We start from the raw sequence: 25473 nt of genomic DNA, 5'->3' as shown, positions 1-25473 counted from the left end.
CCTTCAATTCAGCAGACATTTACTCTGGGCCTCCTCTGCCAAAGCCACGTCTCCCACACCTACTGGGCCTCTCTCACACAGCACTTGTCTCCAGAGTTATCATATTCTGGATCTATTCCCCTCCATCCCACTTCCACCCAGCCGAAGATCCCTGGCCAGCTCCCCAGCACTGCCCAGCATGGAGTAGGTCCAGAAGAATTCCTGCTACTGTGGATGATGAAGGTCGCCACTTCCCCTCTGCTTTCTTCCCCTGACCTGTCATTCCAAATACAGCCCTGTCCCAACCCCATTTTCAGCAATAGTAATGGTTCTTTCTACAAAGCATAAGCACTTTACATATATGGCTTTGAAATCCCATGACAGCCCTGTAAGATAGGTGTGAATATCTTCATTGAACAGATGAGTAAACTGAGACTCAGAGAGGTTAAGTGATTTACCCAAAGTCACACAGCAGGTGCAAACAGTGGCAATCCTGGAACTTAACCCAGATAAGTCTGACCCCAAAGGCAAGGTTCTGTCTGTGGCCCAGCTGCCTTTCCTGCTTAACCCCACCCATGTCCTGGCCTCTCCCTCCCTGAGCTGCTATCACATCAACTGTCCTCACTGCCCACGAGCCTGTCCTTGAGCCATGCCTGTTGCTATGGGCAAGCTCTCCAGCGCCGTCATGATTGCTCACGGTCCTGGGTAGATTACTGGACAAGCCAAGCTGCTAACTGCTCCCAGCATAGCGCAAGCCCATCTGCTGTAAGAGTACCAACTACCTCGTGGTTGTTTTGTCTTCCTCTCCTGAGGGGCCATGAGCACTGGATCCAGATCAGACTTGAATTCAAATCCCGTGTGACCTTGGTGAAGTCCGTGTCCTCTCTAGGCCTCATTCCCTCCTCTGGACGACAGAGAGGGTGCCTGGTGATCTTGACTGACTCCTCTCCTTACTCTGAGTCATGACAGCTGAGCCTCTACTGCTGGACACTGTACCCAGCACCACCGCCTGTCCCCAGTGGACTGGTCACATGGGCCATAAAGCCAGAGGTAGAGAGCTGGCTCCTGGGGAGCAATCAATTGTTTTGCAAGCTTGGAAGAGGGGAATGGGCAGCAAGATGGAGGGTGGGTAAGGCTGCTCTGAGTGAACCAGATTATCAGCTTCCTCATCTTCATTACCCCAACCATACTCCAACCCAGGTCCAGCCATGGGGACCCAGCCTGAGAAAGCTCATACCCCACCTCGCTATTTACCAACCAAAGCAGCCCAAGGCCCTCTGCCAGCCCAAGGGGCAAAGTCGTCCGTCTACCTCTGACCAGCCCAGGACTGTGGTTTTAGGCGGAGGGCATTTTTTTTTTTTTTTTTCCTGCAGGAATGACCCAGCCTCCCACTCATCCACCCCTCTACCCTTTTATTCCACACTGGCCTCAACACCAAGCTGGGAGATTCCATGCAGGAGAACTTCTTCATTCAATAAATATTGAAAGGGCCCCATGCCAGGTCTGACGCAGGGCACCGGAGGTGAACAGACAAATCAGACATGACCTCAACCTCAAGGAGCTTGTGTTTTAGTGGGAAAGCGGACAGCAGAGTGGAGGAAGGCCTGTGGGATCACAAAGTGGGCAGCTGACCCCAGAGAGTCGGGACCATCTCCTGATGCTGAGGACAAATTAACAGGATGAAAGGAGGGTGGGAACCGAGGGCGGATAGAAACCCAAAGTGGAGAAACTGGACTTTTTTTTTTTTAATTGCAGCCAGAACAGAAAGGCTAGTGCAATAAGGGCAGAGAGAACGAAGGGTGGGGTGGTGAGAAACAAGCCTGGAGAGACCATTTGGGCGAGCTTCCGCGACCGTCCTTCCCCTTCACGGGCTCAGCCCTATCCTGCCTGCCAGTGTTCAGTGAGACATGTAGCCCTGGGAAGATTCGTCTCTGGCCTCAGTCTCCCCATCTGGAGATGGGGCACCAGGCTAGCTGATCCCCAAGGGCCTGGCCAGCCTGGGCAGTCGCTAGCCTCGTCATCTCTGCCTGGTGGCCACAGAGCTGATGGGCTGTTCCTGAGCTCTCTGGATGTGGACTGCCTTGCCCTCTCCTGGGAAAGGTCTGTCCGGAAGTGGGTGCTCCTCCCTTCCGCTTCTGTATCCATGACAGTCACACTGCGGCCTCCGCCCCTCCCCTGCGGCTGTTCTCACCAAGTCCACTTGCCAAATCCAGTCAACACTCTCAGACCTTTTCTTACTTGCCCTCTCGTTTGCCTTGGGCTTGGCTAACCACTTCCTCTACCCCCCACCCCAACACCCTTTGGCCTCAGCCTCTTGAAACACCGTACTCACCCTCTCCTGGTGGTTCTCTTCCTACTCTGAGCACCCTGCCCTGTCTGTCTGCCTCTCATGTCCCCTTCACTGTGCTGTTCCTCAGGTGGTGAATGGCCGCACCCACCCTCACCAGTCACCCCATCCTATGACAGAGTCTCACCGTATCTCTGCCCAGAGACCTCCTTGCTCTGGGCCGAAAAGAGGCACAATTGGCGTCTTTCAAAAGCCAAGGAGCTTCCCTGCAGACTAGAGCAGTATCCCCAAACCCTGCATGCCTTTGCCCTCCTAGCAACAGTTGGAAGCACCCCAAGACAGGGGACGCCAAGATCAGAGCCTGGCGGGATGGGCAACGCTCACCTCCAAAGGGCCAAACTGTGGGTCCTTTGAGTTCCCCTCTTGGCATATCTTTTTCCCTTAATACTAACCACCTTCTAACTTTCTGTACAATCCACATAGTTGTTAGGGTAAACATTGACTGAAACCATCCACCCTGGTGGAGCACCATTGTAACCATTCTTGTGAGTTTCACGACAGGAGGTCCTGGTAAGGACAGGGACCTAACAAGCCACCACCAACCAGAATTCGGTAGAGGTTAAAAGGAGATGCCACTGGTCCTACCACATCCCAGAATCCTTCTCGCTGGCACCCATCTTGGCCGAACAATGTGTGTGCTACCAGGAAGGACCCTGAGTCAGACTAATTGGCCAGAGACAACCTGGAAATCAATCCCATCACCATAAAAGCCAAGCCATGTGGCAGAGCAGTCCTCCTGGGTCCCCTGATCCTCCTGCTCTCTGCCCGGGCGCCCCACCACAATAACGTCTCTTGCTTTGTCAGCACACGTGTCTCCTCCAACGATCCATTTCCAAGTGTTAGACAAGTACCCCCTTTCCTGCCCTGGAAGGGGTACCCCTTCCTGGAATATATTCATTATGGTTGTGTGTGTCTGTGGGGTTACCACGGGAATTTAAGCAACAGGGATCTCCGTTTTCTTCACTGCTAGCTCTCCAACACCTAGAACAATACCTGGCCTATGATAGGGTCTCAATAAATATTTGTTAAATGAACAAAGGAAAAAAGGGTAAGTACTTTGTTGGAAATACCTACCAGACTGCTGAGGTTCCTGAAGATCCAGCAGTCTACACGCAGAGGCCTCCCCAGAACCCAGAGTCCCTGCCTCTGTATGGCAGTCTTATCCTGAGCCTTCACTCACTGCTCCCTCAGCCTCAACCTCTGTCCCTGAGCCCCCCATAAGACTTGCACCCCCAGTCAATCTTGAGGGCAATCAAGAGCAAGTATACAAGCATCAGCCTCCTTTGAGTCACTGGGGAACCTGGGACCCTTCTCTGGTGGGACCTTAATCTGTCCTGAACCTACGAAAAAACCACTGCCCCAGCCATGGAGCTGAACCCAACACACGGAGGGAATTCTCCACCCCAAGGCCTGGTGCCCAAAGCATAGGTACACAGTGCTGAGAAGAGCCCCCCACCTCCGTGGGGCCTGGCAGAAGGAAAAGATCAGAAACCCTAAGTGGGGACCCCCGGGATAGAAGGTGGGATCGCACCCTGGGAGGACAGCTGAGTCCTGGAACCTTCATTCCAAGGGAGACAGGTTCATGCCATGGCTTTACTTTAATGTCCCAACTCTCATCCTGGGGATGCAACACGCAAGCATGGAGTCCAGAGCCCTCTGTAAAACTTTTATTTAGAAATCTTCCCAATATATCCTTATATATATACACACATCATCACCACATGGGTTTTGTCGCTAAGAGTCACACGCCCACAGTGTTGGCCTCTGGGCTGTACAAAGGTCAAGGTACCTGGAGCGGTTACTCCTCTTCTGCAGAAAAATGCAGAGACCAACGCAACGCATCACGTACAGTACAACATTGACGGAAAGTGCTGGGCCCGCCCACGGGAATGATGCGCTATGTACATGGGCTGGGGACAAGCCTTCGGTGGGGGCCACGTACCATTGAAATCACAAGTACGACGAGACCACCCCCAAAGGCCAGGACAGTCGTGGGCTGACTACAGATGCTGTGCCCTTTGTTTTGCTTTCAGAAAAGGATAAAGGTTGTACCATCTTGTCGTTTGCCACTACAAATAAAATATGAATGTTTCTTAAAAGACATGATTCCCTCCGGTCACTTAAAATCATCTTTATCCTCCTCGTGTTTTTTACCATTTTTCCTTCTTTGACAAATATTATTCTTGGATGGGGAATATTCATGGGTGAAAAGGAGGCAGAGGAAGAAGAGCATGGTGGGGAGAGATGCTGGAAATGAAGGTGAAAATGATGGATCTTCTCTGGTTCTTAACAAAGTCACAAAGCTTTGCCTATCTCTCCCTAGGCCTGTTTTGTACTACATTTTACACATTCTGCCCACAATCCCGTATTTCTCTTGTAGACTCCCTTCTATGCCTTGCTTTGGGATGAGACTGAAATGAGGTCAATCTGGAAAGATGAGGATAATCTAGAAAATCCTGAAGTGGGCTAAAGTGGTTTAGAAGCTAAATTATCCAAATACTGCACAGAGAAGCAGTCTGGCCCACTGTCTAGGTCCTGGTCTCTGGGTGAGAAATCTCACTGCAGGAATGATACCGAGAGCAACAGAGTTCCTTATGGTCTCAAAATGCTTCTACTTCCATGATTCCATTCAGTCCATACCACAGCGATAGGAGACAGGCCAAGCCAGGGTATTTATGAGAAAGACATCCAGAGAGAGAACTTTACCAGGTCACACTGCAAGTCTGAGAGAAGAGGGAACCAGAAGCTCAAGCTCCTGTTAGAATGTATAATCCATCTCCTAAAACCCATCCACCACGCTCACTGTGGCCACTTTTCACTCCCAGGTAAATTAATCCACTGGAAGCAGACACAGCCTTAAGACCTAGAAGAGGTGTTCCATCTTTGGACAGATGGGATTCCTACAGGAGCTTCCAAGTATTGGAAAAGAACCCATCCAAATGTTTGTCAAAATATAATGGGGGTTGGTGCTGAAATGGGAGAGAGTGCTACAAGGGTTAACCATGCGGCTTCCATTCCCACGAACTGGACCTCACAACTTAAAAGGAAGAGGGGGAGTGCAGGGATCATCTCTGTGTGCACGTGACTGTCCCCGAGGCCCTGCCACAGTAAGGGCAAACCACCAAGCTGGAGCCCACAAGGCGTGAGGACCTTTCCCGACAGCTGCAGCGATGGTTCTTCCACGTCGCTATGGACAGGGTAAAGCCGGAGCGTCAGAGCCGGCCGGGGTGACTTGAGGACACAGTGACAGGTATACAGGACTCGTGTGCAGCTTGCTCCATGGGCCTGGGATGTGGGTCACAGGCAGGCCTCACCTGAAGAAAATCACATCCCACCATCTGGATTGACACAGGAGATCAATGAGGGGGCAGAGGTCCACTCTACAAAAGGATTCTCCACATTACCAAGGGACTTGCAGTAGAATTTCTTTAAAAGATGAAGGATAAGGATTTGATTTACAAAAATGTCATGTACAACTTCTGGCGGGGAGCACTCCTCATGTGTTACGCCAGCCTCCCATACACACTCGTGATGCCTGAAATTTGCAGACTCAGGGATGTTGAAGGTTCTGCTAAGTGAAAGTGAATGTGCGTGGGTCTCAACTGGTCTCTCACTGGGCTCCTCAGGGCCTAGAGGTGGGGCTGGATCCTGGCTCATATCAAGACCCTGAGGTCCCAAAGTAACTGAAGTCAAGCAAAATCCCAATACCAGGAATTCATAGGACAGAATTTGTCATCGATTCGGTTTCAGAACACAGCCCAGACCATTGGACAACAGACATCCTGCAACAGGGAGGTCCCTCTGCACAGCCAGAACACCAGACGGGGCTGCACATCTCCTGTCAAGACCAGCACAGAGCCCATCAGCACACTGACATCCATGCCCCCAACAAACAGCAACGTGTCACTGGGAATACAGGCAGGTAGCTCTGAGACACCGCCACGATTTGAAGCCCATGTGCCCCAAACAGCTTTTGCTCTATTTCACTATTTCTCCTTTGTCTGCCTTCAAACGAAACCTACAGGGCACTCTCACAGCTTCAGCCTCGGTCCCCACAGCCACAAGCATGAGGAAGGCAAATCTCAGTGGGAAGAAAGCAGAGCTTAGATCCCCAGGGCAAGAAGTAAGGGCTACTGGGTTTTCTGACCCTCTGGCCCAGCTAGGTGAGAGCAGGCTGTCCACTGGCCATCTTCTTCAGCCAGGCCCTGAAGAAGGCACCTCAGGGCTTGTGACTCTCTGCAGCAGCTGGCAAGCTGGATGGACCAATGTGGGCCTGGGTGAAGATGAGGCTCAAGAAATGGGGAGCTATTGGGTACCTATATATTTGGACAGTGTGGCCACAAAAGCCACCCCAGCCAGCTTGGGAGGGGCTAAAGGCAAGGCAGAGGCTGCCGGACGCCTCGGAGAGAGCTGACAAGCCCAGGTCTCAGCGAAGACAGGGCTCCTGTGCTCCAGGCCAAAAGCAATGCCCCTTGAGCCTCTTACTTGAAAAGTCTTAGGGAACTGGAAAAAGGGGAAGACTGTGCCGTCTTCATAAAAAGTACCTACCACTTTGCTCCATTTTACTGGTCTCCTACTGAGGCAGGAAACAGGAAAACCAGCCCCAGAGGGGCTGGGACTCCCCAGAGTTCAGACATCAAGGAAAGCTCATCAAGTCCATGTCCTACTTCAGAGCTGCCCAACACTCACCCCACCTGCCCTAAAGCCCATGGTCCCAGCAGCCTGAGGGCACCTGCCCGGCTGATCCCGCGTGGCCCCAGACCCATCACCGAGGACCGGCTCCATCCGCAGCAGGCAGCATGGCAGGATGGAGGCTGCGGGCTGTGTGCTTGGGCGCTGGCTCTTCTGTGTAGCTGTCCGGGCTGGCTGCCCCGTCCAGGGAGCTGCCACAGCTGGAGTTCGGGGAGAGCACGTCCTGCAGGAGATCCTCAGGAGGCGCGCTGCCCCCTCCTCCCCCACCCCCTCCGCCAGCCCCCACTACAGGGTCCTTGCCAGGCTTGGCCCGCTGGGTGCCTTCCTCCTCCTGGTCATTGAGCAGCTTGGCCAGGAAGTTGATGTACTTCATGGCCAGGCGGAGGATCTCATTCTTGCTGAGCTTCTTGTCTGGGGGATGTGTGGGGATCAGCTTGCGGAGCTCAGCGAAGGCCCCGTTCACATTCTGCTGCCGCCATCGCTCCCGGCTGTTGGTGAAGATGCGCCGCACAACTTTGGTGTGGGGACCTGGGGGCAGGAGGACAGGTTAGGAGAGTGGGTTGGAGATCCCCCAGGGCATATTCTTCTGTGGGGAAGAAGAGAAACCATCCATTGGAAAGCTTGGTAAACCCTGAATGCCTTCTATCCTTTTGCTCAGAAAACTCTTACTCATCCTTCAAAGCCCTCAGCTGTCTTCTCCCTCTCTGGGAATTTTCCCTAACCCCTCAGACAAGTCCAACCAACCACCATGGCCCTATAATCCCGAATCTCCATCACCCTTGACCATGACTGTATGTTTCCAAACTTGACTTCCCTGGTGGCTCAGATGGTAAAGCGTCTGCCTATAATGCCGGAGACCCAGGTTCAATCCCTGGGTTGGGAAGATCTCCTGGAGAAGGAAATGGCAACCCACTCCAGTATTCTTGCCTGGAAAATCCCATGGACGGAGGAGCCTGTAGGCTACAGTCCATGGGGTTGCAAAGAGTTGGATACAACTCAGTGACTTCACTTCTTCTTTCCTCTGTGAGCTGTGAGACATTTTAGGACAGGAACCTTTTATCACTAATTCATTCATTCATTCACTTGAGCCAAAAGGCCATATAGCACTAGTTAGATAAACTCTGGAGACAGACTTTCTAGGTTCAATTTCTAACTATTACTCCCTAGACCGTAACTCTGGGCAAATTACCTAAACTCTCTGTGCTTTACCTTCATCACCTGCAAAATGGAGAGAGTACCAGAGAACCAAGTTATAAGATTGTCATGTGTATCTAACAACTAACACAGGCAAAGTACTTAAGATGATACTTGCCTCCAGTTAAACCTTCACTAAATGTTAGTTTTATCCATTCATCAGTTATTTACTGACAACCAGGCACTGTGCATCAAAACTCAACATTCAGAAAACTAAGATTATGGCACCTGGTCCCATAACTTCATGGCAAATACATGGGGAAACAATGGAAACAGTGACAGACTTTATTTTGGGGGGCTCCAAAATCACTGCAGATGGTGATTGCAGCCATGAAATTAAAAGACACTTGCTCCTGGGAAGAAAAGCTATGATCAACCTAGACAACCAATTAAAAAGCAGAGATATTACTTTGCCAACAAAGGTCCATATAGTCAAAGCTATGGTTTTTCCAGTAGTCATGTATGGATATGAGAGTTGGACCATAAAGAAAGCTGAGTGCCAAAGAATTGATGATTTTGAACTGTGGTGTTGTTGAAGACTCTTGAGAGTTCCTTGGACAGCAAGGAGATCAAACCAGTCAATCCTAAAGGAAATCAGTCCTGAATATTTTGGAAGGGCTGGGGCTGAAACTGAAGCTCCAATACTTTGGCCACCTGATGTGAAGAACTGACTCATTGGAAAAGACCCTGATGCTGGGAAAGATTGAGGGCAGGAGGAGATGGGGACGACAGAGGATGAGATGGCTGGATGGCATCACTGGCTCAATGGATGTGAGTTTGGATAAACTCTGGGAGTTGGTGAGGGACAGGGAGGCCTGGCGTGCTGCAGTCCATGGGGTCGCAAAGTCGGACATGACTGAGCGACTGAACTGAGAGGCACTGTGCTAGGCATTAAGAAATAAAGGTGAAGAGGAGACAGTCCCTCCCCTCATGGAGCTCACACGTTAATGAGGATGACAGATAATAAACAAGCAGCAAACAAATAACAAACAGGCAGGAAGCTGAATGTAAATGAAAAGATGGAAAGGAGCTGCATGTTTTAGCTGAGGTGGCTGGAGACAGCCTTTTGGAAGAGGTGATGTCTGTAAGTGAAGTGAAAGTTGTTCAGTCGTGTCTGACTCTTGGTGGTCTCATGGACTGTAGCCCACCAGGCTCCTCTGTCCATGGAGGAGGAATTCTCCAGGCAAGAATTCTGGAGTGGATTGTCATTTCCTTCTCCAAGGGATCTTCCCGACCCAGGGAGGGAACCCAGGTCTTCTGCATTGCAGGCAGATTCTTTAGCGTCTGAGCCACCCTATAACGGAAGAACTTAAAGTCAAAGAAGAGCCAGCCAGACACAGGAAGGGAAGCTGGAAGTGCAAAGGCCCTGAGTTGAAAAACAGTGAAAGCTAGCCTGGCTAGATTAGTGTGGGTGAGATCAGAGTAGTCTAGGTCCAGATTCCACAGGGCCCTGCAGTAAGATACAGGGATTTTCTTCTAAGGGTGCAGAAAAGCACAGAATAAGAGCTTACTAAATATGTGCTGACTAACTGATCATGCTGACAGGTGGGGAATGGAGGAGACAGCAGTGGGAAAATGACTTCACTGGGGGCTCTCTCCCCCCTAGGACAGGAGTGGAGAGACAGCCATGCCCAGGCTAGGCCTGAGGCTCTGGGCAGGTGTCTGAGGGCTGCCTCCGTCTCCCATGTCTAGAGTGCACTGAATACACACTGGACCAGTATTCACTAGTGCTCGTGTACTAAGACTTGCAGAGCAGGTGCAGACACGAGTGTGCATGTATCGAGCACCTATGGTATACAAAGTACTGCACTAAGTGTCCCAGCCTGACCAGGGTGGACTTTCAGGGATCCCCAAATCCAAGAATGGCAGAGGATGGCCCCACTAGCTCCCAGGTCCCGGGGCTGAGGCAGCAACTGCCCTCCCAAACACTGAGGCACAGTGCTAGCTCCTGGCAGTCCTCAGGATGCTCTGTGCCCTGAAGGAACTGCCAGTCCTGGGATAGTTGTTTGCTTTCCTCTGATGACCCTGGAACCAGACCTCAGAACATGGAAAGTTAGGTAGAGAGAATGGGTCACCTAAGACCCATTACTCATTTCACAGCTAGGGAGACTGCGGCCAGAACAGAGGCAGACCTTGCCCCTGCAAACGAACTCATCAGTGCCAACACTTCCTGCTTGATCATCTCTTTCCTACAATCACACACACACACATACATGCACACACACACACACACACACACGCACGCACGCACGCACACCATGTGCCCAATCATTCATCTCTGCCTGCAGTGTCTTAGAAGCTGTCTTTCCAAACCCCAGCAGGCCCCCGCCCAGCTGAAAGTGTTCGTCACTCTTTTGTGACCCCGTGGACTATAGCCTGCCAGGCTCCTCTCTCCATGGGATTCACCAGGCAAGAACACGGGAGTGCGTTGCCATTTCCTTCTCCAGGGGAACTTCCTGACCCAGGGATCGAATGCACATCTCTTATGTCTCCTGCAATGGCAGGCGGGTTCTTTACCAAAAGCACCACCTGGGAAGCTGATTCTTCACCAAAGGTCAGACCCAGGCTGGGAAAAATACAACACTCCTGCTGGGCAATCCTACCCTGGCCTCCAGGCCAGACAGAGGGGAGTCCCTCAGCTGCGCTGTCAGAAGGATTGGTCCCTGCCCGTAGCTGACGACGAGGCGGGGAGAGGAGCGTTATGGCTGCCATCACAGCTAGAGCTACACAGACTCCAGAGGCAGCACCCTTCCCAAGGCAGGTCCTAAAAGCACTTTACCCCACTGGCTCAACAACCTGTGAGGAAGCTCTTATTCTCCCTAGTTTACAAATGAGAAAACCAAGGCCCAGAAAATTTCAGCAACAGGAATCCACATAAAGTCCTGACTTTAGACCTTATGTTATTAACAGCTCCACTTTATGGACTCCTTTTGGTTAAGTCTCTGATTTCAAAATCCTGTGGACATATCTTACACCCTCATCCTTCCCTTCACCTCCATCTCTGTCTATTCCTCTCAGGTCTTTTTCAGAGAACTACCAACCTCTCCACAGCTTCCTCTTGCCTGAGTCTATCCCTTGCTCCATGTCTTCTGTCTCATTCTCTCTGGGCACAGAGTAGGTGCTTGGTAAACCCTGGGCATCCAGAGTGCGCTGGCAACTGCAGAAAATCCTTGGGCTTTGAAGAGCCTGCTCTCCTGCCTCCTGGTGCTGGGGCCCCTCAACTACATCTGGTCAACCCTGGGAAGAGGGAGGGGGGGTCCTTCAAATGTCCCCCTCCTCCAGCTGCTTCTTGAAAGTTTGGGGCCAAAGACTACTCAGGTAGTTCACATTAAAAGTGCTGAAGCCCCTGGGATGGGGGAAGGGAGGGAGTAGGGTAGAATCTATGGTATCAGGAAGGGAACAGGGACAAGAGGGCCCCACTTTGCATGGACCTGGGACAAGACCTTTAAAGGTACAATTCCAGGCAAGGAGGAGACTCCAGACTCCAGACTCTTCTCCCAAGAGGACTTTGGAGAAGGTGCAGATAATCCCCGGAGGTTGGTGCTTAGAGTCAGGGGCACCATGTGTTTCTGCCCTCCCCAGGGATCCTTGGTGTTGGAGAAGACTCTTGAGAGTCCCTTGGACTGCAAGGAGATCCAACCAGTCCATTCTAAAGGAGATCAGCCCTGGGTGTTCTTTGGAAGGAATGGTGCTAAAGCTGAAACTCCAGTACTTTGGCCACCTCATGTGAAGAGTTGACTCGTTGGAAAAAACTCTGATGGTGGAAGGGATTGGGGGCAGGAGGAGAAGGGGACAACAGAGGATGAGTTGGCTGGATGGCATCACCGACTCAATGGACGTGAGTCTGAGTGAACTCCGGGAGTTGGTGATGGACAGGGAGGCCTGGCGTGCTGCGATTCATGGGGTTGCAAAGACTGAGCGACTGAACTGAACTGAACTGAGGGATCCTTGCCGAGTGGAGGATTGGAGCTAGAATGGAGACAACAACTAACAGTGGAGGTTTGAGCTAAGCACCACAGTGTGTCCCTCACTCCCATGGCCTCTATTCCCAGGACTGTGTGGCAACCCCCAGCTCCACCCATGACCTCCCCTAGTCCCAGGCCAACAGGGCAAGGACTTTGACAGTTAGGGGCTCCAAGACAGCTCGCCCATCCCTGTGAGACACCTAGGAGTTGTCCCTGATGGTCCCGCCTTCAGGGGCTCTAGCAGCTTGAGGGACTGAGTGCACAAGTTGGGGGTGGGAGTAAACTCACCATCAGTAATCTCCATTTCATAAGGGGAGGGCCTCCTCTTCACTCGGTTGTTGGTGGCGAACATAGGGAAGGCATCTGGCTCCCCAAAGAAGCCACTGTAAGAGGGAGCAGGCAGACCACCAGATCACAGACCCTCCCCACCTGTTCTTGAGCCCCCCAACCCCCGGAAAAACAAGGGCAATCCTGGTCCCTTCGCACCAGAATGGGGGCTACAAGGAACATAAAACAAGCACACACACACCCCTCATCCAGCTTTTCTCTATGGTTAGACAAGCAAGGGGAGGGGGGCCACATACCTGCACACCCTAAACACACACACACACACACACACTCAATGGCGAACACAGGGAGCAAACACGAAAATGAACACACATCCTGCACAGACATACTCCCCTCCCCCATACAAGTGCACAATCCATAGACACCTCTGCTCCCAAACAGGTGCTCACACAGACAGCCTTCACAGCTGGGACTGTGCAATTCCTGCGTCTCATAACAGCACCCTGTTCCCTACCCTCAGCCTCCCCTCACGTTCACCCCAGCCCCATGGGGCACATGGACAGACAACAGACAGGAAACCCTGAGCAGTCCTGCTGACATGCTCCCCCATCACCCACTCTACTGGACTCTGCCTAGCTTCTTTCTCTGGCATCCGGCAGACTCCCACTGCCCTGCACTGTCTCTCCCCTCATCTTCCCGTCTCCACCCCAACCCTGCCTCGGGCTCTCCACCACCTCAGTGGTCCCACCAGGGAAACGGACACCTTCACACCAAAGGAAGCACAGGGTCCAGGCCAGAGATGGCAGCTAGGAGAGGAGGGGCTCAGGAGAGGAGGGAGGGATCCATTCCCCAGGTGGAGGGGAGATTAGCAGGAGGGATCCCTCTCCAGCCACTCTCAGATGCTCGTCTCTCACCTGTCCACTGAGGGCTGCAGAATCCAGAAGAATTTCACACCGGAGCGCACTGAGACACACTCCTGCCCGGTACTCACACTCACAAGACTCCTCCAGTCCACCCCGCCACCACCACCACGCAGAACCCCGCACTTCTGCTCACACCCAGCCGCATGCCTGCACTCCCCCTCCTCAGCTTCTGCGCTCCCTGCATGCCGCAGACACAAACCATCCGCACACTCCCCCCTGCGTGCACACCCACGCACACACATACACAAACACATTTGCTGAGGGCTCCTTCCTCACTTGCACGGGGTCTCCAGCCTAGGCTTTTCCGTCTCCGGGTGTAAACCCCCTCTCCCCCTCTCTCCGCGAGCTCAGCCACTCGGCCTGGCCGGGAGGGGATGGCTGGCTCCCCACGTGCGGAAGGGGAGTCCCAGGGCCCGCGCCGCCTGCCCACCCGCCCTTTCCCGCGGCCCTGACCTGCCGAGCGAGGCCAACGGCTGGCTGAGGCTGTAGAGCAGCGCGCGGCCGGGGGCGGCGGGGGCCGCCAGCGCGGGCGGGCTCAGCTGCACCATGCGGCCGTCGCCTGGCAGTTCCGCGGGGGCCGAGGCGGGCGCGGGCCCGGGTGGTCTGCACAGCTCTGTGGTGGGCACCCGATGGCGCGCTTCGGCCGCCGCAGCCTCGCGGCCCTTTAAGTCCCGCGCGGCGCCGCCCCCACCGGCGGGGCCGCCCCCCGGGCCGCCGCCGCGCGTGCCCAGCTCGATGACCGGGGGCTCCGCCGGGGTCGCGCGGCTCGTCTCCTTGGCGACGCCGTTCAGCAGGACCAGGTGCGGGGGGGCCATGCGGGCCTCGGCCGCGTCCCGTCCCTCTAGCGGGGGGTCACTGTGTGCCGCCTCGCTCGGCGGCTGCTCCGTCATCCTGCGGGTAGACAGACAGACAGACAAGCGGACGCCCGCTCAGACCATGGCCCCCGGCCCACCCACACTGGGGGGCGGGATGGGGCGGGGGTGGGCAGCTGAGGGAGGGGGTGAAGAGCGGAGGGAAACTCACGCACGGAGACGTGAGAAAACGCGGACCAACTTAACGCCACGTGGACACACACGAGCCCGGGGTGCTGGGGCCGAAGAGAAAGGGGGGTCTCCGGTTTGGGAGAAGAGAGGAGGATACCTGGGAGACGGAGACTGAGGGCCGAAGGGACAGAGGTGGATAAGAACCACAGAGACATTGGAAGAAAAGGAATACAAATACAGCCAGCGCAAGAAAAACAGAGTTGGGGGGCGGGGGGAGGAGGAAGGAAATGCAGAAAGAGGCGAGAAAGAAATATCACCCGTGCCCCTTCTCGGGCCGCACGGGAAGAGGAGGGAACAAATCCCCGACCGACTGTGCTCTTCCCGCCCCCCCTTTTGGTTTTGGCGGGGAACCTGTCGCGCGGAGGTGGGGTGCTTTTTGCAATCCCCCTCTTCTTTCAACAATACGTGCCCCCAGCCTACCGCCACGTACGTACACCTGGAAATCTGGTGGGGGTGGGGGTGCGGGAGTGATCAGAGCTGGCAGAGAATTATCCAAAGGAACTCAGCTCTCCCTTTCAACACACATTCACCCCGCTGCGGGGGTGTCGGTCTACACCCAGCAAATCCACCTGTGTTCTGTGGAGCCGCTGGAATACCCAGTGACCCTTTACTGCCACCAGGACTGGAGATGGGTCATCAGGGAGGGAAGAAGATGATCCAGGCCCTACCTCCCTGCACACTGTGTTCTTCCTTTTGCTCAGATGGACTCAGAAGTGAGGTGGGGTCTAGAAGGGAGGCCTGGCTGAGGCGGTGTGGAGCCCGGACATTCGAAGAGTAGTGTTCTTAAGGCCACTGGGCTCTGGGCTCCCATCCACGAATGTGAGGAAGGGGTGTAAAGATGGCTGGGGAACTCCTCCAGCACTCACCCATCTCCCTTTCACACTTCGGTGTTGTCTTCTGGGGAACAAGAGGAATACCTCATATATGCATTTAAAAGCCCTGTGCAAATGCTCAAGTAAACATTATTATAGACAGAGAGACTGGGCCAGAAAGGAGACTGCCTTGCCCAAGGTCTTGTGACTCTTTGTAGAGTGGGACTAGAACTCCAGTCTCTTTGTAATCCTCCCGTGCATGCATGCATGCTAAGTCGCTTATCCTCGCATACACATATATCCATATATCCCATATATCCCCCATATATATCCCTCCCATATATCCCCCCATCTCCAACCAAGGACATTGCTCTCCTCCTCAACCATACTCCAGGGTGATTGCAGGCAGGGTGACTCCCCACTTCCATTCTCTCCCAGTTCTTCCATAACATGTGACAAACACACCCCCCCTACACACACACACACACACACAAACCAAAAACAGAAAAACTATGAGACTCTGGGTCCGGAGTGTGAAAATACTTGTCACTTTTAATAAAACAACAAAAACATAATCAACTCGACAGGCTTTGTAAGATGTTCAAAATAAAGTTTCTGCTATCGGAATTATATAAGTAGGGTATTTTATAACATAAAACAAATACACAAAAGTCCAACTCAGCCTCAAGCAGAGAATTCATTCCTGGCAGCCATTCTGCCCCTGCACCGCTCTGGACTAGATGGCCTGGGAGCCATCCTCCCACCCCAGAGGAAAGACGGGACCTTCTGAAACTTCCAGAGCTCACTCAGCTTAGTTGCCACCAGACACAGCTGACGAAGAATCACCATTCCGATTATGCTCCTGCCCTAAGTCTGCCAGCCCCATGGGCAGGACCCCGAAACGACAAAATTCCCCTAGACTTGGTATACCCTGGCTGCAAAGGCAGTAGGTCCGCAACACTTCATTGGAAGCGAGTTTATGATTATGGTGGAAACAATAGGTCTATATCCACAGAATGGGACTGCCAAGACATTTCAGTCACTAGAAATGCACCAGAGGTATACCACTAGAGACTTCCTGGCTCCCCTCAACAGTGAAATGCATTGGAAATATACAGTCCTCTGGCAAAACATACAAGCCCCAAGAGGCTGGCTCCCTACCTTACTATCCCCAGGCAGTGCACCCAGTGACACGTGCTTCAGTCTCAGCTTCTAAATGAGTGACGAACAATTCACTCTGCAATCGCCAAAATGAGCCCAAGCTCTCCTATTTATGCCTTCTGATTAATTCTGAGGCTCTGAGTATGATCAGATCTCAGGGGGTGGGGGTGGTGGGAACAAGTATTTCAGATGAGTTGACTCTGGCCCCGAATGCTCTCTCCAGATGCCTATAAATATCTGTATCTCTCAGACTCCCCCTGAGAAACCTATAATTGGTCCCCTGGGCTTTGTGGCCAACCTCTCCCCGGCCCTCCTGGGACCTCAGGAAAACCCTGCTTGCTCTCTGCAACCAGGAATCACCCAAGGCCAGGGATCCCGACTCTTTTAAGGAAGCCACCAGAGAATTCACTTTCTTTTTAGTGATCGGTGACTAAACCTGATCACTTGGCTTCGGTTAAGATTATCAAAATGAAAGCCTAGTGGTTTTTACTTGTTTTTATTAGGGAAAATGAAGAAGGGGAGTGCGAAGATTGCAGATTTTGAACTGAACAGCACTGGACTATTCGACCGTTACAACTCCTCTTTGTGCGACCAAATCCCAGCTCCAAGTCCCCTACCTCGGCTCATCTCCTGTTGCCAGGCTGGCAGCTGGATCATTTCCATATGTGTCTGAACAAGACCGGGGAACCTGAGAGATCTAGGGGCAGACACCTGGTCTCTGGCAGTTCCCCATCCCCAGCAGGGAAAATTTTTTGTGTAAAAGCAGCCTCCGCCATGCCCTGGGCTAGAGCCACTGCCTTAGACTCGGCCTCCAGTCCCTCATACTGCATCCACACACACCCCACCCCGGCATGACCCCCTGGGGGAGCCCCAAGCCTGCACACAAACTACAATCACCCCAGAACAGAACCACTTTCCCGCTGCTACTGGTATGGAGGGGTGTTCAAATGTAGCCCCACCCTAGGCCTGAGGCCCCTGCCTGGGCCCACCCAAGTTAGGACTGCATTAGCCAGGATGGCTGCGGCCTTCTTCCTGCCAGAGCCCCCCCACTCCCCACTGCACGCAACCTGACCTATCCGAATACAGCCGTCCCAAAGTTATGAGCCTTGTGAAACATCTACGGAACCATGGAGCATTAGGGGGACTACAGTCCAACTAACTGTTCTTACTCGGGGAAGGGCCCTCTGGAAGCCACAGTAGCAGAGGCCGCAGTCAGTGGCAGAGTCAGATCTCAGGATTCCCAGCTCTGGGTTCGTCCTCCTCCCCCTCTCCCCAATCTGAAACTGGACTGTCCTCTGTCCCCAGCTTTCCCCACCTCAGGCCAGATCCCAAGGCCTTCCTGGTGACTGTTTCCATCAGCCCTGTCATCCCCGCAAAAAACTCACCTGGGGCATATTTAGAGAGACGGGCCCCTCTGAATAGGATCTCCACTCCTCCGGCCAGAGAGAGGTGGGAGTCGAGGTCCAGGTTGTGGACGGGGGTCTTTGCTCTCCCCCTCTCTCACCGAGAGCCCGGCAGTTAGGCCGCGGTGTGGTCCTGGGCGGTCTGCCGCGCCCAAAGCGAGTTTCCAGGAAAGATGGGGGTGGAGAGAAAGGGAGGGCAAGAGGGAGGGAGAGAGAGAAATGGGGGTCAATGGCTGGGAATTACCTCATGTCCTCCTCAACCAACCCTGGGGATCGCCAGCAGCTTTCCACCCCCGACCTGCAGGTGTTTGAAGCCTCCCCCGCACCCCCAGAAAAAAGAACCCTACACCTGACCAATCAGGAATAACTACATAGTCCAACAACAACAGCTTGCCGCAGACTGCCCTGAACATTATCGGACCCTCCAACCGGGAGGGTTCAGTGTGGCCCGTTTGTTTTCTAAGCACTGACTGGTCTACAGCGGTTGGTTCGGTTGGCTCTGGAACCGAAGTCAGGCGGATCAGAGCTGCGGCCACAGCACCGGAGTCGTCCGCAGCCTGGCGTGGATGGGTAGGGGGATGTGTGTACCAAAAGGGGGATCCAGTCTTTAGACCGTGGAAGGTGGGACAGAACCTCTGAGAAGCCCCATTCTCTCTCTGACTCTCACCGCCCCACCTCCAGGCTAAACCGAAACCAGAACCCAATTCCAAAGACTACTTTCCCGAAGGGATACAACACAGTCTGAACCGCAAAAATCCAAGAGAATAGGGGGAAGGGGGCAGAGAATCTGATGTATCCAGGTCCCCCCTTTTTTTTTCTTCCTACCGATTAAGGGAAACAAACAGACAAACAAACAAAAAAGGCTGAGGAAGGGGAAAATAAGGAAAGCAATCAAAAAAAAAAAAAGAGAGAAGGAAGGTCCTTGCCTCTCCCTCGAACCATCCCTACACAAGATTTTCGATTCTTCCGTATTCAGGTCGGCAGACTACAAGAGAATTCTAGTAATTCTTTGCAGCAATAAACAAGGAAAGGGGAAAGGAGAGAGGGTAAAAATAAATCAAATATTGCTTCCCAGGGTGTAGTGGCAGGGAAATTTAGTTCGCCTTTTTTCTTTTTTCCCTCCCTCTGGAAGGTTTTATTTAATTCGTTTTGCTGAAATCGTTCAGTTTATGGCCACACATCGAAGTCTTGGATTAATAGCTAAGGCCACCTCTTTTTTTGCCCTGGCTTTAGTGGAAATACAGTAATAATTGTTCCCTGTAGTTTCAATCCAATGCAGGAGATTTTCTTTCTCCTCTTCTAATTCAAAAGGGGGGAGGGGTGAGAACAAGGGGAAATCCAGTTGTGCCCGGTGTCTTAGGTCGGGGTTAATTTTTGCTTTAGGATGGAGTCTCTGTGCTCCTCCCTCTCTCCATTTCTCTCCTAGTCACAAACCCAGCAACTTAAAAAACAGAGCGCTGGTGGGAGGAAACCCCCGCTGCTTTGTTATCGCCCCAAAGAAGCTAAAAGGGACTAGTAGCTCCTACATGATTATTTTAATTAAAATATGATGGTGATGACGATGACTGTGATGGTGATGATGACATTAGCAACCACAACCATTGGCAAAACAAAATCCTTTCTTTCGGAGCTAGGGCAGCACTGACCCCGTCCCTCCTTGAAGCCCGGCCCTGGTCATCGATGTGACGGGCTACCTGACCCACGCGGGAATGTCGCTCACCCGGGGAAGGGGTGGGAAAATGTTCCTTGGAGATGATCCCGAAGTCCCCACCCGAGGCGCGAGGCCTGGAGAATGCGCCCATTGTCTTTTCCGGGCCTCTCCCGCAGACCCCGGCGGCCGTACCCGTGAAACTGACCAGAAATGGACGAAGCCTGAGTGCCGCGGGAACCGAAGCTGGCGGCTACCGGCTTGCAGGCGCGGGCCTCCGCGAACGCTGCTCAGCTTCCAGCCTGGAAGAGGCTCCCACTCACTAACAAACCCCTCCAACACTGAGGCACAGACTGGCCCCCGGACAGAGCAGCCGCTGATCCAGCTGCTCATCCAAGCCAACACTGGCTTCCGAATACATCATAAATTGGAATAAAATGTGAAATCCCTCACCCCGCCCCCATGCCGCCTCCTCAACTTGCGCATCCATCCCTCGCTCGTTCGCCCTCCCCTCCACCCCCCAGCGATTTACAAATGCACTTCCAAAGGACACTAGCACACAGCCACACAACCCAGGGTGGACAAGGCCACTCGCGGACCAGCCGCATAGAGGGGAAGCAAAGTAAGCACAGCCCAACACTGCCCCACAAGCCGACTCGGTCAGGCCCAAACATTGTCCAGCAGGACACAACGAAACCGATCAAATGCAATCGCTCCTAGGCGCACGACCCAAGGTAGTCAGGATCACGCACGACCGACACAACAACGAGACCATCCAAACACAATCGAGAAGATCAAGCAACCCAACATACATGTCGAGAAGGCAAACGAGCATAATTGTATATACAACGATGAAAACGTAGAAGGGCCTCGGAGAATCCAAATCTATACACCGAACAGCACAAGCACCATCACACACAACCTGTCGCCTAGAAGACCACACTCAGAAGAAGTCAACACTGTCCATAGCTCACACACGCACTCTCAACAATTCCACTGCATGCCCACAACCACCAAGAAGAAACGAAAACCAACCACCGCCTCGCGCATTTCTGTATATTGCGTAAGAAAAAAGGGAAGGAAGGAAGAGAGTCTCCGAGACGGGAGGGGCGGCGACGGCGGCGGCGAGCGCAAGGGCGTCCCTGGAAAATGCCCCCCTATCGAAAGAAACTGAGGGAAAAGGAGCGAAACCTTGTTTTTGCGAGCGGGCAAAAAGAGAGAAGAAATTGACGGGGAATTCCGTGAGAGGCTGCAGGTTGCCTTCCCCTAGAAAAAGGCCAGAATGCTCACGTTTTGCCGCTACTGGGGGACGCGTGTGGCCATTTTGAGGCCTGGTCCTTAGTGCCGAGCCCTCCCCTCCCCCCGGCCCCGTCCCCGTTCCCCCGCCCGCCCGCGCCGCGCCGCGCCGCGCCCGGCTCCTCCACCGCCGTGCTCTAATCCCGCTCACGTTCTAGGCCTCGTTAGCATGGGCCGAGGCGCGCGGGGGCCGTGTGCGCCGCGGAGATAAGGCACTGCCGCGGGTCCGCTCGCCCCCGATAAGCGCCTCGGCCATTATGGGCCAAATGATTCATTTTAATTTGGCAATTTCACCGGAGGGGAGTGGGGACGCTTTGGGACCGGCCCCGGAATGCGCCACGGAGAGAGCTGGGCGCTCTGTGTAGGACCCGGCTGGTGCAGCCTCATTACAGATCCCGAGGCCTCCCGGGATCCCCCGGCTCCCCACAACCTCAGTCCCTCCTCTTCCAGACACATTTCTCCAACGACTCGCAACCCAGCCAGACCACAGCACCCAAACGGTCACATCTAACCCTTCCTTCCCTGACATCCATTCATTCTAGTGTCCTAGATACCCGAATTTCAAGGGACAGTTCCTCTTATCCCAGTAAGCTCCCCAGCTCCCACCTCTCCCACTCCCATCCCCCTTCAACCTTGTCTTTTTTCTGCTCTAAAATGGAGCCTGCTTGCCTGAATGTCTGGACTGAGGTCTCTCCAACGGGCTCTAGGGAGGAGGAACTGGTGTCAACGAAGAGTTTAAAATATCCATTCTACTGAGTTTCAGGCTGAGCCCAGAGCTCGGGAACATTTAACATTTTAATCTCACTACTGAAGCACTGTGGGCTTCCCTGGTGGTTCAATTGGTAAAGAACTAGAGACCCTGGATTGCAGGGTTCAGGTTGAGACCCTGGTTCAATCCCTGGGTCCGGAGGATCTCCTGGAGCACGAAATGGCAACCCACTCCAGTATTCTTGCCTGGAGAATTTCTTGGACAGAGGAGCCTAGCAGACTACAGTCCGTGGGGTCGCAAAGAGTCAGACAGGACTGAGCCACTAACACACACGGAAGCACTGTACAAATACTAACTTATTTAGTTCTCACAAACAATTCTAAGAGGTTGATGCTATGATCTTCACCTAACAGATAGGGAAACTGAAGCACAGAGAGTAAAAGTAATTTCCCCAGTGTTACAGATTTATTGAGTGGTGAAACCTGAGTTTGAAGCAAATTTGACATCAGAGTCCTCCAGAGCCCATCCAGAGCCTAGGCTTGGAGGACAGATCTGGGCTCAACTCATTGCAAGAACCCAAATCTGTACTGTGGCCTAGAAATCTGGGTTCTGTGAGAGGGTAGGCAGTGAAAAATCTGGCTTAAAACTCAACATTCAAAGAAACGAAGATGATGGCATCTAGTCCGATCACTTCATGGCAAATGGGGAAAGAATGGAAACAGTGACATATTTTATTTTCTTGGGCTCCAAAATCACTGTGGATGGTGACTGTAGCCATGAAATTAAAAGACTCTTGCCCCTTGGAAGAAAAGCTGTGACAAACCTTGACAGCATGTTAAAAAGCAGAGACATTACTTTGCTGACAAAGGTCCGTATAGTCAAAGCTATGATTTTTAAATAGTCATGTATGGATGAGAGTTGGACCATAAAGAAAGCTGAGTGACGAAGAATTGATGCTTTTGAACTGTGGTGTTGGAGAAGACTCTTGAGAGTCCCTTGGACTGCAAGATCAAACCAGTCAATCTTAAAGGAAATCAACCTTGAATATTCATTGGAAGGACTGAGGCCAAAGCTGAACTGCCAATCCTTTGGCCACCTGCTGGGAAGAACTGACTCATTAGAAAATACCCTGATTCTGGGAAAGATTGAAAGCAAGAGGAGACAGGGACAACAGAGGATGAGATGGTTGGATGGCATCACTGACATCCAGCTTGCTCAAGCTCTGTGAGATGGTGAAGAACAGGAAAGCCTGGCATGCTGCAGTCCATGGATTCGCAAAGAGTCGGACACGACTGAGCGACTGAACAACCACAAGGCAGTGGGCTCAGCCTATGGAAGGTATATGGATTCATTGTTTTACTGTGGAAGCTCAAATACTACAAGTCATGTAGATCTGAACCTCAGCTTTCTTATCTGTAAAATGGGAGGATAACAACCCCAGAGAACCGTTATGAGGATTATATAAGATGATTTTTAAAAGGTGGTGAGGGCAATAATTTATGGAACCTTGCCTAGGCTGACATCCTACGCACTTGCACATAGGAGTTCTGATTATCATTATAGAGAAGGAAATTAGGTCGTGAGGAGATACGACTTTATCAAAGCTTTCAGTGACCTAGAGGAAAAGCCAAGACCCAAACTCAGTTACCCAGTTCCCAGTCCTCAACTCTACCCACCAGGCCAGGCTTCTTTGTCCTTGTAGCATCTTGGTTGTGAGCTCCTTTTGGAACCTGAGAATTCACAGAACAAGTCCCATTCAAAGTCCAGAGTGTGTCCAAAGCCTGAGTCCAGCTCCTCCATGGCTATCAGGTAACTCTCTATGAAGATACAGTTAATTCAGTGCAGCCTGTTCCCTCTGTTCCTCTTGTGCTCTCTGGTGGAAGTCAGGATACCATGTGGACATGGGTAACTTTACAGAATCCTATGGAAGAGAGGCTACCCATGTCCTGGGGAAAACTCTTAATTCCTGGACTTGCCACAAGGGCTCTTCTGGCCCAGCCACACCAACTGCTGGGCAAGGGACTCAGGGGAGAGGTCTCTGTGGTTCACTCAGCCCCAACTCCCCAGGGCTCTAGCCCCGCTTCACCCATTGTTAGTTACCAAATTCTACCCCTTTATTCTTCTTCTCCTTCTTTTAAATATTTATTTACTTGACCACACTAGGTATTAGTTGTGGCATTGCAAGATCTAGTTCCCTGACCAGGGATTGAACCCGGGGCTCCCTGCTTTGGGAGCAAGGAGTCTTAGCCACTGGACCACCAGGGAAGTCCCTGCCCTTTTCTTCTTGAAGCCTCTCTGCAATGGGGGTGAGCTATCATCTCTCCCTTCTCTGGTTCCTGTTGCCTTTGCTTGGCTGCACCACTAAATAGAAAGGGTGGGATTCAAGTAATTCTGAATTTAAAGCCCAGCACTACCACCCTTGGGCTGTGGCACCATTGGGCAAATCATTTCACATCTCTGAGCAACTGCAAAAAGGGAGAGCCCAGCCAGGGAATGCTTTCTGAGAACTGATGCCTGGACTGAGATGGGAGAGTGGGCTGAGGGGTAGCTTAGAGGACTAAGCATTGAGAGCCTTCCAGGTAAACCAAGGGCTGGAGGAGAAGAACTTGAGGTTCATAAAAGAAACAGAAAATAGTCCAGTAATGGCTGGAGCAAGGCTATGGACAATTCAAAGGATTGAGGAGGGGACCATTTTGTTTATTTGGTTGGGTGTAGGAGCGTAATGTCCTATACAGGATCAGATTTGCATTTCTGGAAAGCTGTTTGGCTGCAAGGTGGAGAAAGGGTGTGCAGGGGTGGGAAGGACGTGGGGAGGTCAGTTCTGAAGACAATGCAGTGATCCAAGGAAGGGGGATTGGAGAGGGGACTAGGGTGTTGCCCGGAAAATGGCAAGAGGCAGATGTAAATGACATGTATTTAGAACACAAATCAGGTCTGTAAGAATTGGGTTGGCAGGGTGAGTGGCAAGGAGAGATCCGAGTTTCTGGCTGTATTTGCCTCGATGGGTGTGTTATTCCTGGTGATGGAGGTTTGGAAGCCAAAGGGAACGGGAAGGGATTCTGCATTTGGTTTTAAATGTCTCCAGTTTAGGTGTCTTGGAGGAACCGCCAGGCTGTTGGATTATTTTACCGGGCATTATACGACCCCGTCTGGCACCCCAAGGGCTGTGAGCAAGGAACAGGAACAGGTACGGCTTTTGTCAGCTCTGCTGCGCGGGGAGAGAGACGCGTGGTGAGGTGACGTTTCCCCATCCCCCTCTATTCGCGAAGCTCCAGATTCTGACCGTCTGGCAGCCATCGCCACCCGGCCCCCAGCCCCTCGCCTGGGGCTGGGGGCTCGTGACGTCTACACTCTCCCCCCTTCCCGGTTTCCGACGGTCGATGGAAAAACGGAAACGGCGCGCTGAACGGAGCGCCGCCCGAAATAGCATCTGGTGCCTGTCGGTCAGCTCACTGTCCGAGTGTCCGGGAGCGAGTGACGCTACCCGCGGCCCCGCCAGGAAATGCCACCCCTCCTCCGCCCGCCCCGAGCAGGGGCCTCGCGCGGGCGGGCAGGAAACCCGGAGCTCCTGGGCTGGGGATGTCGAGGTGGAGGGGACGTAAGGACCCAGACTTCTGCGTCTGGAGTCTGGTCCTGAGAAAAGGCCTGGAGTGAACAGCGAGCCCGGCCTTGGGCCTCAGGGCGTCGTCGTCGCCACTCTCTGACCTGTCCCCCACCCCCACCAAAGGCCGGGTTCCCCAAACTTGAGGCTTTAAATTTTTTGGAAGTGTTTCTGCCTACCCCTGTCTCTGGGTACAAGAGGCAGTCTCTGAGCTTTCTCCCCAGAGCTCGTTCCTTGGAGGGATGTGGTGTGTGTGTGTGCACTGTGGTGAGCAGCCAGTTTATTTTCAACACATGCACATGGGGTACTGTGTGTCAGGTGCCGGCCTTAGCACTTCAGAACTATTAATTCAGTTGATCCTTAAAACAGCCCAGTGAGGTAGGGCCTACCAGGACCTCCATTATCGTAGGTA

General features: G+C 52.9%; 1 protein-coding gene and 1 non-coding gene across 7 annotated transcripts; one reads left to right on the top strand and one right to left on the bottom strand.

Annotated features, from left to right (window-relative positions):
• Positions 1–3978: 3978 nt before the first annotated feature.
• TAL1 (TAL bHLH transcription factor 1, erythroid differentiation factor) lies at positions 3979–20890 on the bottom strand. Of its 6 annotated transcripts, none has more exons than XM_005204736.5 (6): positions 19664–20801; positions 17790–17949; positions 15100–15328; positions 13842–14279; positions 12466–12560; positions 3979–7546 (listed from the first exon to the last, which is right to left on the bottom strand). In XM_005204736.5, exons 4-6 carry the CDS (start codon positions 14276–14278, stop codon positions 7092–7094), a joined length of 987 nt encoding a protein of 328 aa, XP_005204793.1. In that variant the 5' UTR covers position 14279; positions 15100–15328; positions 17790–17949; positions 19664–20801; the 3' UTR covers positions 3979–7091. The 6 variants fall into 6 exon arrangements, with proteins under 6 accessions (XP_005204793.1, XP_059740480.1, XP_005204799.1 ...); XM_059884497.1 differs by having other exon boundaries at positions 15100–15325; XM_005204742.4 differs by lacking the exon at positions 15100–15328 and having other exon boundaries at positions 20746–20890.
• On the top strand, positions 7830–7901 carry TRNAY-AUA (transfer RNA tyrosine (anticodon AUA)). The gene has a single exon. It is a non-coding gene; the product is annotated as a tRNA-Tyr (tRNA).
• Positions 20891–25473: the final 4583 nt, after the last annotated feature.

This window comes from Bos taurus, chromosome 3 (assembly GCF_002263795.3).
Source record: "Bos taurus isolate L1 Dominette 01449 registration number 42190680 breed Hereford chromosome 3, ARS-UCD2.0, whole genome shotgun sequence".
NCBI lineage: Eukaryota > Metazoa > Chordata > Mammalia > Artiodactyla > Bovidae > Bos > Bos taurus.
Note: the sequence above shows the minus strand (reverse complement) of the source record. Positions and strands in the feature narration are given on the sequence as shown.

Bases quoted from the DNA above. Each gene is read 5' to 3' on its own strand.
- TAL1 (XM_005204742.4), bottom strand. From the start codon at position 14,278: ATGACGGAGCAGCCGCCGAGCGAGGCGGCACACAGTGACCCCCCGCTA. The intron at 12,561-13,841 runs GTCAGGGCCGCG...TCCCTCTTACAG, and splicing joins CCGTTGGCCTCGCTCGGCAG to TGGCTTCTTTGGGGAGCCAG. The intron at 7,547-12,465 runs GTGAGTTTACTC...TCCTGCCCCCAG, and splicing joins TGAAATGGAGATTACTGATG to GTCCCCACACCAAAGTTGTG.